General features: G+C 46.9%; 1 protein-coding gene across 1 annotated transcript in view; it reads left to right on the top strand.

Moving 5' to 3' along the window:
- Window positions 1-13,148, top strand: part of LOC147750997 (protein NLRC5-like) — a 721,414-nt gene that overhangs the window by 214,453 nt on the left and 493,813 nt on the right. Inside the window, exon 3 of the mRNA XM_086918889.1 lies at window positions 8,209-8,559. Within this exon, the coding sequence (XP_086775015.1) occupies window positions 8,209-8,559 (351 nt within the window). The remainder of the gene's footprint in view (window positions 1-8,208; window positions 8,560-13,148) is intronic.

Raw genomic sequence — 13,148 nt, 5'->3', positions numbered from 1 at the left:
GAGAACGGATGAAAGGTGCGCACATATCAGATCAAAGAAACATATCAGGTTTAGTTTTGTAATATGAGAACAATAAACCTATAAAAATACTAACGAGAAGGAAACACCAAGAGAAAGGAAATGGCAAGGAAAAAACACAAAAGCGACAACACAAAGTCTCGGGAGGTAGGTAGGGCCAAACGGCTTCTTAGAGTAACCATACTGTGGAAAGCAAACAAACATGGGGGGGGGGAAAAAGCCAGGATGCCAGCTAATTGAGAAGATGGTTGGAAGGGAGGGCTAGGGAGAAAGACGAACCTCTATCGGATCAGCATCAGGAGGTAAACAAATGTCGCCCCTATATTCGTTCCAGGCCCCCCAAACCACTCTCACCTCCTGGGTTTACCCCGGGCTACGTACACTGTCTTCTCACAGAACATGCACCAATCCATATTGGTCTTCCAGAGGTCCACGGAGGGGGGAGAAGGGGCCCCCCACTTCTGGGAGAAGTCCCGCTTGGCCACCATGTTTCCCAGCGTGACCCATTGAGTTTGGGCATTATTGTAATCCGTAGGACCCCACACATTTAACAAGCAGCGCCGGGCCTCCGCTGGCAGGTCTACCCCCGTCATCTCACGTATCACTGCATGCACACGTCCCCAGTAAGAGGCTATAACACGGCACTCCCAGATGGTGTGTAAGAATGTGGCCAGTTCTCCACAGCCACGCCTACAAAGACCGTCCACTGAGAGTCCCATATGAATCAACCTGGGGCCAGTCACATAGACCCTGTGGAGACTCTTCAACTGAACCAGACGCAATCTAGCCGAAATTGCCACCTCTTTAGGGGAAGACACCGCACACTGCCAGTCCTCATCGTCCAGCTCAATTCCATCACGTACCCACCGGTCTCTCACACCCAGCAAAAGATCCGTGCGAACGTTGATCAATTTTTTATAAATCAGGGAAATGGCACTGTCTGGCATGTGGCCGTCCAGTACCCTATCCTCCAGCGGGGAAGATTCGGGGACCTTCTCTCCAGCCGGCAGTGAGGCCGCAAGGGCATGTCGCAATTGAGCGTATCTAAAATACTCTGTGGCTCCCAATTGAAATTCAGATTGCAGCGTGTCAAAAGACTTAATCTCACCCCTGGCCATCATGTCATCGACTTTGGAGATTCCAATGAGGTCCCACCGGTCAAACCCCTTCGTATGCCACATCCTACCTAACAAGTCAGAGTCGTAGAGTGGAGTGGCCATAGTAAGCCTACCCTGCCACCCCTGCGCTTTCGTAATGGCCCTCCAGATGTGCACAGCAGTCTTAGTGGGGCCAGTCATACTTCCATCCAGAGATCTTGAATATAGTGCTCGGTAGTACTTTCCATCATCCAGGAGCCACCGATCCATGGCATACCCCGGGCTATCGGCCGGTCCATAAAAGCCGTGGTTAAGAGCGGCCAGTTGAGAGGCCCAGTAGTACCTCCGGATATCAGGCAAAGCGATTCCGCCATCGTACCAAGGGATCGTCAGCTTGGCAACAGCAATACGCGGCCTGCCCTCCCATAAGAGGGTCCGCTGCAAACCTTCAACCTCCTTAAAATATTTGGAAGGGACGGGGTCCTGAGTGTTCTGGAGCGCATACAAGAAAATCGGCAGGGACATCATCTTAAACAATGCCGCACGTCCGAGCAAGGACAGCTGCAGCTTTCTCCAACCCTCCACGTCGCGCCGAAGGCGCGCAAGAGGGGGAAGCAGATTTTTAGAGTATCGTGTCCGGGCATCAGTTGATATATAAATACCCAGGTACTTGAAGCCCTGCAGCGCGATCTGTATAGCACAGCCCTTAGGAAGACGAGGGGTTTCTCCACTAAGCACATAAAGGTAGGATTTCGACCAGTTAATAACTAGGCCCGAGTATCTTCCGAAAGTACCCAGCACGTCAAAGGCAACAATCAAGGACCTACAAGGGGAGGTAAGGTAGAGCAGGATATCGTCCACGTATAGCGACACGCGGTCCTCAAAGCCCGGCGACCACTTAATCCCACAGATGTCTGGGTGGGTGCGTATCCAAGCAGCGAGCGGCTCAAGCGCTAGAGCAAAAAGAAGCGGTGACAGAGGACAGCCCTGTCTAGTGCCTCTGCGCAAGGCAAAGGAAGCTGATACACGGCCATTGACCGTCACATTGGCCAGTGGGGAGGCGTACAAAAGTTTAACCCAGCTGATAAAGTCGGGGCCGAACCCAAGCTTAGTCAACACAGGTAATTCCATTTGAGGGAATCGAACGCCATCGTCGCGTCCAATGATGCCAGGACGGTCGGCTCACAAAGTTTGTCAATCCGCGCCATAACCGCGTGGAGCCTCCTAAGGTTGAGGGCGGGGTTGCGATGGGGTATAAATCCCGATTGGTCCGGGTGGACCAGATCAGCGATCACACCCACCAACCGGTTGGCCAATAACTTAGCCAGAATTTTAGGCTCGGCGTTCAGCAGGGAAATCGGGCGGTATGACCTACAAAGGTCCCTGGGCTTCCCCTCCTTGTGAATAACCACAATAGTAGCCAATCGCTGATCCAGCGGGAGCTCACCGGCCTCGCGCGCCTCCAGGAACATACATCGCAAGGGTACAGCAATAGTATCAGCCTTAATCTTATAGAGCTCTACCGGAAGACCGTTGGGGCCGGGAGCTTTGCCAGAACGTAAGGAGCGTATCGCAAGCGCCACTTCGTCCGCCGTAATGCCTCTGTCCATGTCGTCACGCTCGGCGTCCGACAGGCAAGGAAGCTCAATCCCATCAAGGAAAGAAGCCGATTCCGATTCAGTCATGGTAGAAACCGACGTATAGATGGACTCGAAGTAGTCGGCAAAGGCCGTGACTATAGCGTCGGGGTCAGTAACAACCCCCCCATTGTCACCTAACACCTCGGGCACCACACGGGAAGCCATCTCTTTCCTATCCAGCCAAGCAATAAGCTTGCCTGCCTTATCCCCTGCATTGTAAATCCTCCCTTGTTGTTCTCTGCCCATCACCTTGGCTACGTCAGTAGCAGTGGCCCGGTACTCCGCCTGCTTTAGAGAGAGAGCATGTAACAGGGCAGGCGTCGGATCAGTTTCCAGTTGAGAATCTAGATCCTCAATCTCTGATTCCAGCCGCACCACATTTTCATGCCTGCGTCTGCGCACCTCGGCTATTAAGGAGAACGCTTCTCCTCTCAGGACAGTTTTGAAGGCCTCCCACAGGGACAGGGCCGACGCCACCGAGCCCGTATTCTCGGAGAAATATAATTCAATGGCTTTAGCCAGGAGGTCACGAGTTTTAGGGTTACGAAAGTACCATGGATTAACCGGCGCTACCCTGGAGGCTGCCACGATACCAAAATTAAAGGACACCCAGACCGGGGAATGGTCCGATATACCTCTGGCCATCAGGCGGGCCCCCGAGACGGCCGAAGCCTGGGCAGCTGGAGCTAAAACGTAGTCAATCCTGGAGAGGCTACCGTGTGCACCCGAATGAAAGGAATACTGCCGCTGGGCGGGATGAAGAAGCCTCCAGCAATCAATAAGTCCCATGGTACTCAGGAAGTCAGGGAGCCAAGATTGCGCACCACGAAGATCTCTGGATGGAGAGCGGTCAAGGGTCCCCGACACAACTGCATTGAAATCTCCACCAATTATGAGCAGTCCCTCAGGCAGGCCCAAAATGGCGCTCCCGAGATCCTGAAAGGTCGTCGATTGTAAGCCAGGGGGGACATAAACAGAAACCAAAACCAGGGTACGCCCCTCCCACCTACCAGTGACGGCAACGTAACGGCCTCTATCATCAATTACGCTAGTCTCCACCTCCAGCGGGAGAGACATGCGCACCAAAATCCCCACCCCTCGGGACCCCGAAGAGAACCCCGAGTGTGCCACCATTTTGAACCCTTTCCTATTGAGTGCGTGGCACGTATTACCAATGAGATGCGTTTCCTGTAACAATATGATATCGGGCACACACCTTTTAAACATTTGCAAAACCACCCCACGTTTAATGCGATCCCCCAGCCCATTCACATTCCAACTCAGTACATTCATTGTCTTACCCCCCATCATCAAAGCACGGCCCCCCTCCCCCCAGAGAACAGTCACTGCTACATAATATTCAGAAGAATGGTTACCTTGCCGTAAGAAAAAGAAAGAAGGAAAAACACAAAGAGAACAATCAAACCAACCACCCCCCACCCTGCACCCCTGATTTAGACTAAAAAGCCCCCCCAACTAGCAGTGTGCTTGTCGCCCTAAAAGACTACTCTACGAAAAGCCCCCGGAGGAGAAAGGAGACAGCCTATCCCCCCCCGTATCCCCCGATCCTGAAAAGAACAATAATAGAAGACAATAGTCCGCGACTGATTGCATGTGCAGGCCCATCCACCGAAGGCAGTCCGAGAAAATCCACTCACTCCTGAAGATCAGGTCCGCCCGACGCCCCCTCCGATTGATCCTCGGGGGCACTCCGTCGTTGAGGCAAAGTGTCCAGCCAGTCCCCAGCTGCCTCCGGCATGTCGAAGAACACTGCCCGGCTGTCGTGTTCTATCCGAAGTTTTGCCGGGAATAACATAGAGTACTTCATCCCCAGCTCCCTCAACCTACGCTTGACTCCCATGAAACTTTGCCGACGTTTCTGCACAGCTTGAGTGAAGTCTGGGAAAAAGTTTATGTCGGCATTTTGGAACTTTAATGGTCCACCTCTCCTCGAGGCCTGCAGGATCGCGTCCCGGTCCCTAAAGTTGAAGACTCTGGCAATGATGGGGCGCGGAGAGGCACCCAGTTTCGGCTGGCCTCCAGGTAGTCTGTGCGCCCGCTCCACCGAAAAGAACTTGCTCAGCCCACCGCGAGCTAGGTGATTCAGTACAAGGTTCTCAACAAAAAGGTCGGTGGCATCTTCCTCGGCGCCCTCCGGCACACCTATGATACGGACGTTCTGGCGCCTGGCCCGTCCTTCGAAATCGTCCAGCCTGCGGGCAAACAACGTGTTCGTGGCCTTCAGGTCCCGAATCTCCGACTGCAGGTCGGTCACGTCAGAAGTTAAACTCGACGTCTTTATGTCGAGTGACTTAACTCTGTCATTTGTTTTGCAGAGATCGACTCTGACGAGGTTGACTTCAATCGCCAACGTGTCGACCTTATGCGTTAACACTTCATGCTGTTTATGCATTTCGGCCTTGATGCCCGCAATGGCTCCCATGACATCCCGGAGGGTGGGTTCCGAGTCATCCGGTGACACATCTTGCTGCGTGTCCTTAGTGCGACCTGAAGCCCCAGGCGATCCCTTCGGGAGGGTGAAGCGCTCAGAAATAGTGGGCTGCGAAAGGGAGGGTTTTCTGCTGACCCTAGGTTTCCCTTTGTCCGGATCACCCCTGCCCGCCATGTTGGGTGACGGGGGTCGCACAGTCCGGAGAAGGACACAGTCGTCCCTGCAGCCCCAAGTCGGTAGAAAGCAGTACTCGCCTCCACCGCCTCTCCAGCACTTCAGTCCGCTGAGTAATCTGGTCCGGCCTCTATCGCGGAACGGGGCAGTTTCCACCTCATCAGACAGCCACCGCGTAGAAGCACCGCCGTCGCCCACGTAATGCCAGGCTATTATGGCGTCGTCGTCCCCAACTTCAACACGGTTTAACTCCGCGTAGGAAACTCGGATCTTCGATCAGAGAACGGGTCCCACAACAGCAACAGTTCAGCAACAGATTCCCACCAATGTGGGACAGGATAGATAGCAGGATTGATTCGGAGGATCGGAGGGTCTTCGGAGCTCCGAGCTCCATCTTGGTTGCCCGCGAAGCTCCTCCTCAGTCTTAAACATTCTTACACAGGCTTGTAATCTCCCTTAACCGTTTTCATAGCATATTCACATCATTGCTCTAGTCCTTAGCTCTCAACGTACATGTTCTATGCTTGATCACTCCTACAGATGTGGTTCTCTAATTCTTCAGCCTGTATTTTTTCAAACCACCAGTTTTTTTAAAGCCTTTTTAGACTAACACTAGGATCTTCCCCACCATTGTTCTAGTCATTACTCAAAAGGGTTTCTTTTTGCTTAGTGTCTGCCAAGTATCTACCAGTCGCTGAAATCGAATGCTTTCTATGGTTTGCTCAAAATCTGCTCTTTGTGTTTGAAGTGTGTTCTAGTATTTATTTAAAAATGAATCACTTAGATGATCTGATGCCTCAAACCTACAACCGTGACACTACTTTACAATCCTAAATTGTCTCCCAAGTCTGTAGCATTGTCCTGTTCTCTTTCGGGTATGTATGTAAATTGAGTTATTTCTCCCTCACTGTGCAATACAAGGACCATGCCTTACCAGAATACTAAAATTGAACAATTTAGGATGAGGACTTCTGTACTAGCATTGTTATGTTCACTAGAGTAAAACGTGATCCCATCTGAAAGATACTTCACACTGTTGGATGTAAAAGCATTTGTTTGGATGCATGACTAAATCACTGTTATTGGAAAGAGTGTGTATGTGATCCAAGATGAATTCTCAATTTTTTTAAATACCCTTTTTGGAAGCATATTTAGGGACCGATCAGCAGCAGGGTCCCATGGTCGTCTACAGCACATCCCTGATACGAGAGATCCTAGCACCATCCTAGCAAATATTAGGTAACCAAAAAATGAACAAACCAAACATTCTATAAAATAGGCTCTCTGTAACTGCTTTAAAAAAAAATACACATACACACAAGCAAACACATTGAAAATGAACTTCAAATTAGCAGCCCATACACAAGCCATCAAGGCTAATGCACCAGCTCAGAACATAATGCTAAAGAGTTTGCCCCCAACCGAAGGGAAGGCTTACCGTTCCCAGCTACACACAGCACAGTAAATGCTGCAGTTTTCACGAGCTCTTATGATGGGAATTGCCGGAAAGGGCTGCAGGGCTGCAGGATAAAGGCAAGTCCCAAAGAACAAAGCTACCTTAAGGAAGACTTCCATGTTACTTGCTTGTGACTGACCCCCCCCCCCCCCCCTCCCCAGGGAGTGGTTCCCTCATACCAACGGCTTGGGGTACGGAAAGGAGTATGGCGTGGTCTCCGTGTGCCACTTCCTTCTTGTCGCAGAATATGACTGGACTTGATAAATAACATAGGGGTACTCCCAGGAAACTTGCTTGCCCCCTACAAATCAATCTGTCTGCTCGAAGTATCATTGTAACCCCTCAAGAACCGTTTGTCACAGACCCTGGAATAGAGGCCAGGAATATTAGGCATTCAAAATGAAGCAGAGAGCATCAGTGGGAAGAGACCCACCTGAGTGAATCTCAGACTGGGCAAGTGACTTTCTGTAGTCACCAGTCAAGCAGTCAAAACAAGAAGAAGCCTTCTGTGTAACAACACAGTGCTTCAGACACAGTCTTGACGTAGTCTTCCTCCCTTCTCATCCCAAATGTGCCCACCATTACAGGTCGGTGCAGTGGCGACTCGCTGAAGCAGTGCTGCGGGGCAGTGAGGCGGGACAGGGGATGGGCAGGGTGGGGGGGTAGTAGATTCCGACATACGACAGACAGAAGTAAGGTAAGTAATTAAATAAATAAAATAATTTACCACGTGTGCACTAGGTAAATAGTTTTATTTATTTAATTACTTACCTTACTCCTGTCGGTCGTATGTTAGACTCAACTACCCCCCCCCCCCCACTCTGCCCCATCCCCACCCTGCCTCACCGTCCGCAGCACTCCCTCGGTAAGCCACCATTGGGTCAGTGCCTACTTGGTCCGCCCCTAAAAGTAGAGTTGTTAACTGGTGAAGTTCTGGAAAAACACATTCTAACACTTCATGCAAGAATAAACAAGAGTGCAAACCTAATCTGTCCATATTTTCAAGCAACTGTGTGTGAGCTCTTCCTTTTTGTGCTTCCTGAAGGCAGAACCTGGTGATCTTCCTTTTTTTCTCTCAGGTACCCCTCATGTAAAAAGATAGGCCAGGAATTCGAAGATAGAATACATAAAGAGCTGTCTGGGGATGCAGCAAAAGGTTCAGGGGTCTGTCATCACATTTGTCAATTGTGAAATAATGTTCCCATAGTTTTCTCAACTAGAAGGCACTGATTTAACTATGCATGCTCTGTTCTTTCTCTTGACTGGTTTAGCAAATCTTATAAGCTACTCCAGCCAGTTAAATGTAGGTGTTTGTTACTGTGTACGTGTGATGTGGCACTCACTTTTCATTTCTCTTTTCTGTAACACCAGGCTCTGGCTCCTGCATTATTGAAGGGATACTGAATGAGGAGGTCCTACTGCCTTGCATAGTTCCCTACAAGGACAAATTTAAGGACGATGAAAACTTTGTTGTTCACTGGCAGACTTTGGTCAACCCTGAGGTTCTTCATAGTTTTTATCATGGAGTGGAACAGCTGGATCACCAGGAACATAGATTCAAAGGGAGGACACAGCTCTTTCCTCTGGAATTTACCAAAGGCAACCTTTCCATTTTACTGAAAAGCCTAAATACCTTTGATGCTGGAAGCTATTCCTGCCATGTGTATTTCAGTGATATGAAAAAAGATCACATAACTCATCAGGTAGAACTTCTTATAAAAGGTAAGTTAACTTTTATGTGTATATTTCACTGCAGTTTATATTTGTTACCTATGAAGTAAGCTAAGCTCTCAGAGCAACAAATGCACTACTATAAGTAACAGCTGACCTTTAATTGATTTCCTCTAGATAAGGAGGCAGTTCAAGTGTTGGCCAGTGGGGGAATGTTAGACTTGGCTTCTTTTGACATGTTTCCCCTGACTTTTTGCTTTCTGGCATCCCGGTTTTGACTCTGTTTTTGCAGGTTTAGTGTCTCTGCGCACTTTCCCACTGCTGTTCAGTGTTAAAGTGCTCCTGTTGTAAATTGTTTTTATGGATTAGTATCTCCATGATTGGTTGATTTGATTTACTAGTCCGTCCCAAGTACAGTGCCCAGTGTGTGCCCAGCGCCTGTAAATCAAATGCTGCTAGTGGGCTTGGAGCACGGGTTGTGCCACCCACACAAGCAGCCTGTAAATGTAACTCTGAGATGCCATTGCAGAGCCTGTGTGCAGTCTGGTACTGCCATGTCGGCTTGGCATGTACACCCACTTTCCAGGCCCTAACCTTCCCTTTTCTTACCTGTCAGTCACCCCTAAGGTAGGCCCAGGGTACTCCTGTGGGCAGGGTGCAGTGTATGTGAAAGGTAGGACATGGTGTGTGTGGCATGTCCTGATAGTGAATTAAGGCCAATTTTGTTTTTCTCTACTGTAAGGCTACCTGTTCCCATAGGACACAATGGGGAGTTTGTTTATAACATCTTATAAACATAACTGGCCCTGGGAACAAGGTAGAGCAATCAAGTTTAGTATGCCTGAACTCAGAACCTAAATATGCATCTTTTAGTGAAGGTGATATTTACATTCGGTGTTTGAAAGTACCACTTTTAGAAAGTAGGTTTTTTCTTACTCAGCCATCCAGCGTGCCTCTGCTGGGTTTGTGGATTGACTTTCTGGCTTTGGGATGACAGGGGCTGGGGAGGAGCAGTAGCTCCAGAGAGTCTAGATGGGTCAGGGATGGGCTGAATAAACCTGGGCTGCATTTAGAGTAGGGGGAGAAGATTTCTTTTCACCTGAATGGGCCTGGTCTGCCTCTGACAATGTTGTCTCCACCTCCTGCCTGGAAAGTGCACCAGAGAGGATAGAACTGGTTCTGGCTGGGCACAGACACTCTCCGCCTATAAGGACAAAGCAATTTCGGGTATACATATTGGGGCCAAGACCCCAGAATTTAGAACTCATTTGGACCAAGAAGACTGCCAAGGAGAAGAGCTGGAGAAGGTGTGAGGAGGAACTACCACTTTGCTGTGTGCTTTGCTGTGTTGGCCTGCAGTGGCTGCTTCTGTCTTGGGCAGTGAAAGGACTGGACTGAACTTTCTGCAACTTCTTTATTGAGTTTCTCCAAGGGCAGAGTTAGAGCTTGCCCCCTGTTCTAGAAGTATCAGCAACAGCAAAGACTTCGAGTTCTTCTGCCACCAGCACTGGGGAAGGTGTGTTTTGTGCTGCAACAGCAGAAAAGCAACCCAATGCTGTCTGCGACGCCTGTGCCGACTCCGTGTCCTGAAGGCACCACAGAGGGCATCGCTGCAATGCTGCACTGCAACCTTGGTCTCACGGATGATGCCATCTGATGCCGCCACTGAGCTGCTGCTTGCACCGCAACCTGTAGTCACAGCACTCCGCACCACGTTACTTCACACCGTCGCCAGTGATAGTAACAACACAACTACTATCCATCACACTACTACAAGGGTGACGATTCGAACTATTCCAGGCCCCAAAGCTATAGGAGTGGTTTAGGTGGCAGGTAGTAGTCATTAATAATATATGTTACACTAATAATTGACTGTTGTTGTGGTAATCTCTAAATTAGTCAGACAATGATCAATCCTGTGGGACCAACAGGATTATTTGGAGTTAGTAGGTTAAGATTATAAAAGCAATCAGAAATGTGGCAACAATGCCACCTAAGAAACAGAATATTGGAAAGGTTTGCAACTTATCAGTATTAGTTCCCCTGCATTTGTTCTTTAACTCCTCCCTTCTTGCCTCAAACAAAGTTATCTTTGCACCAAAATGAGTCTTTATGAGTTTCTTAGGTGGTCTTGACTTTCACCCCTTTATCGTAGGCTAACAATGGAGGCACTGTTCTGTATGAAGAGAGCTGTTCTTTCTTTTTCTTGCTGTGACAGCTATGGTGTCTCAGCAAGCGAATAAGGCTTGTCTGATGGTCGTGAGATGCCTGCCGGTGGCCATTGAAAAGGTGATTACAGCTTCTGTCTGTGCAAACCCAATCTCTAAGGCTCCCTGGAAGTGAGAAGATTCCTCTTTTTGAAACTTGTCTGTTTTCATATTAAATTCTCTTTTCAGCTTGTTTTGAAAAGAATGGATCCCATAGAGCGCTTTCACTTACTTTTGTTTTTCTGAAACATTATTGACTGAATCATGTGTATAAGCAATTGCTGAACTATCAACATTAGCTAACATTAACCAATATATGTGTGCTAACAATACTAAATGCAAAATGAGTTTATAAAGGAAAAATGTGCACTTAAATGAACAAATAAAATGCAATAAGGAGTACCTAAGTAGAAACAACGTGAGGATTACGTCAGTGGGTGATATCAGGGTCGTTGTTTGTGTTGAATTCTTTTTTAAAAAGCAGAGAAGAATGTTTTAGCGCATCAGCAAAGCACTTTTAGTTCTGTGATGGAATCCATTCTACTGTTTATATGTGCAGTGTAGCTGTGCTGCACTGTCATTTGGGATACATGTGCATCACACCACCAATGGAGTCATTTACAGATTGCTGGCTTTCGTGTTGTTAGACAACAATTCAGTAATAGTGTTACCACAACCAATAATCTTGACAATACAGCAAGTTTAGAGATAAATGTTTGAACATAGTTTTTATCTATTTTTTGCTATAATTGGTGTAAATGTAGCACCACCAGCTTTTTGCTTGTGCTCTGCTACTAATAGGCCCGGATTGCAGTACGTTACTCTAAATGCAAATACAGAACTAAATGCACTGAAAACCACTCCCCACACATTTTACTGGATTTCTACAACTTCCCACATACTCTAAATTACCCCAAAATCGATATGTCTGTGAATGACAAAATATACCTAACATTAGTTCATGACTGTTCTAAATGGTTCATGCTAATGGCATATTTGTGTAAGACGAACTACCTTTTTAAAAAAAAAGTTTATTAGAGAAACAGTAGAGATACAACACTTAATAAATGCATAAGCTAACAAGAAGCAATACATAGTGAAAGTTATATGTATAAAGCAGTATTTGGAGCAGAAATAATATGCAGAGAGAATATTAAGAAGGTAAATAACTCTACATCATAAGAAACTGTATATTAAAATGAGGGGGGAAGGGAGAGAGAGCATATCGTAACTATTTACATCAAAACAGGAAATAAAACTTAACTTAGAACACTGTAGATACTAAGGCAAAAAAGCTTAAAAACTATGTCTATCAAATATGGTAACTGAGAAAATACTATCACAAAATAATATGCAGGCAGAGTGGAAATTAAATTCAAGGTGGTTTACGTACTTCATACGGGACAGAAATATTTAACCAATTGAAAGAGGCACTAAAAGATAAATATGTAGATAGTGAAAGGCATAAAAGGTCTCTTTCTTTAGTCTAATCTATGATGAAAACAAACGGCATTCCATCAAGATCGAAAAATAACATTATGAGCTTGGTTCCAATTTGATGTAATAAGTGAAATACAACAGCCAGTGATAAATCTATTAATAGTAAAATTGGGCTTGAATGGGGCCATTGAGGAGCTAAGCTCCCTAAGAAAATATTAGAGACAGTAAGGGAAATGGTGACATTAAAAATCTTTTCAATTCGAGACCAGACTAATTTCCAGAAATGAAGGATGGCAGGGCATTCAAACAACATATGTTTAAGATCTCCAATGGGAGAACAGCAGGACCAGTATGAAGAGGTAGTGTTTGGAACAAAGGATTTTAGGATCATAGGAGTGAGAAGTGAACGAAAATAAACAAAGTAGAGAGTCTGAGTAGTATTAGCAGCTTGTTTAGTTTTGTGAAGTTTAAGCCACATCTTATCCCAGAGAGTAGTAGGCCAACATTCCCCCACATCCCGCTCTCAAGCAAGTTCAACTTTTGTTTTGGGTCTATCCGGAGTAAGCTGTAACAACTTATACATGATAGATGTAGAAGGATTGACAGCAAGAAGGGGAAATTGCCTGGAAGAGATTGACGAAGGAGAGGCAGTAGATGGTAGAATGCAAATCTAATGATTAAGGGAATTACATAAACGAGAATATCGTTTTTTGGAAGAAGATGATAAAGAAAATTGTGATTGAAGTTCAGAGACAATAGTCGATCATTTGTCTAAAGCTGAAAGATCCAACATAAACCCTTGAAATGCCAAGATTTCAAGTTAAAGGGGCGATTATTAATGCATAAGGCTTTATTGTGCCAGATGGGGGATTGTTTATAATTCGTAAAAGGAAGAAATGATAACAGTAGAAGAGGTCTCAAGATTTTATAAGAGTGGGCGATAACTGGAAAAGGTAATTGAGCTATAGGGGGAGTGAAGGCAAGAATCTCCTC

This window comes from Lissotriton vulgaris, chromosome 1_1, assembly GCF_964263255.1.
Source record: "Lissotriton vulgaris chromosome 1_1, aLisVul1.2, whole genome shotgun sequence".
In the NCBI taxonomy this organism is placed as follows: Eukaryota; Metazoa; Chordata; class Amphibia; order Caudata; family Salamandridae; genus Lissotriton; species Lissotriton vulgaris.
This window is presented reverse-complemented; position numbering and strand designations above follow the sequence as displayed.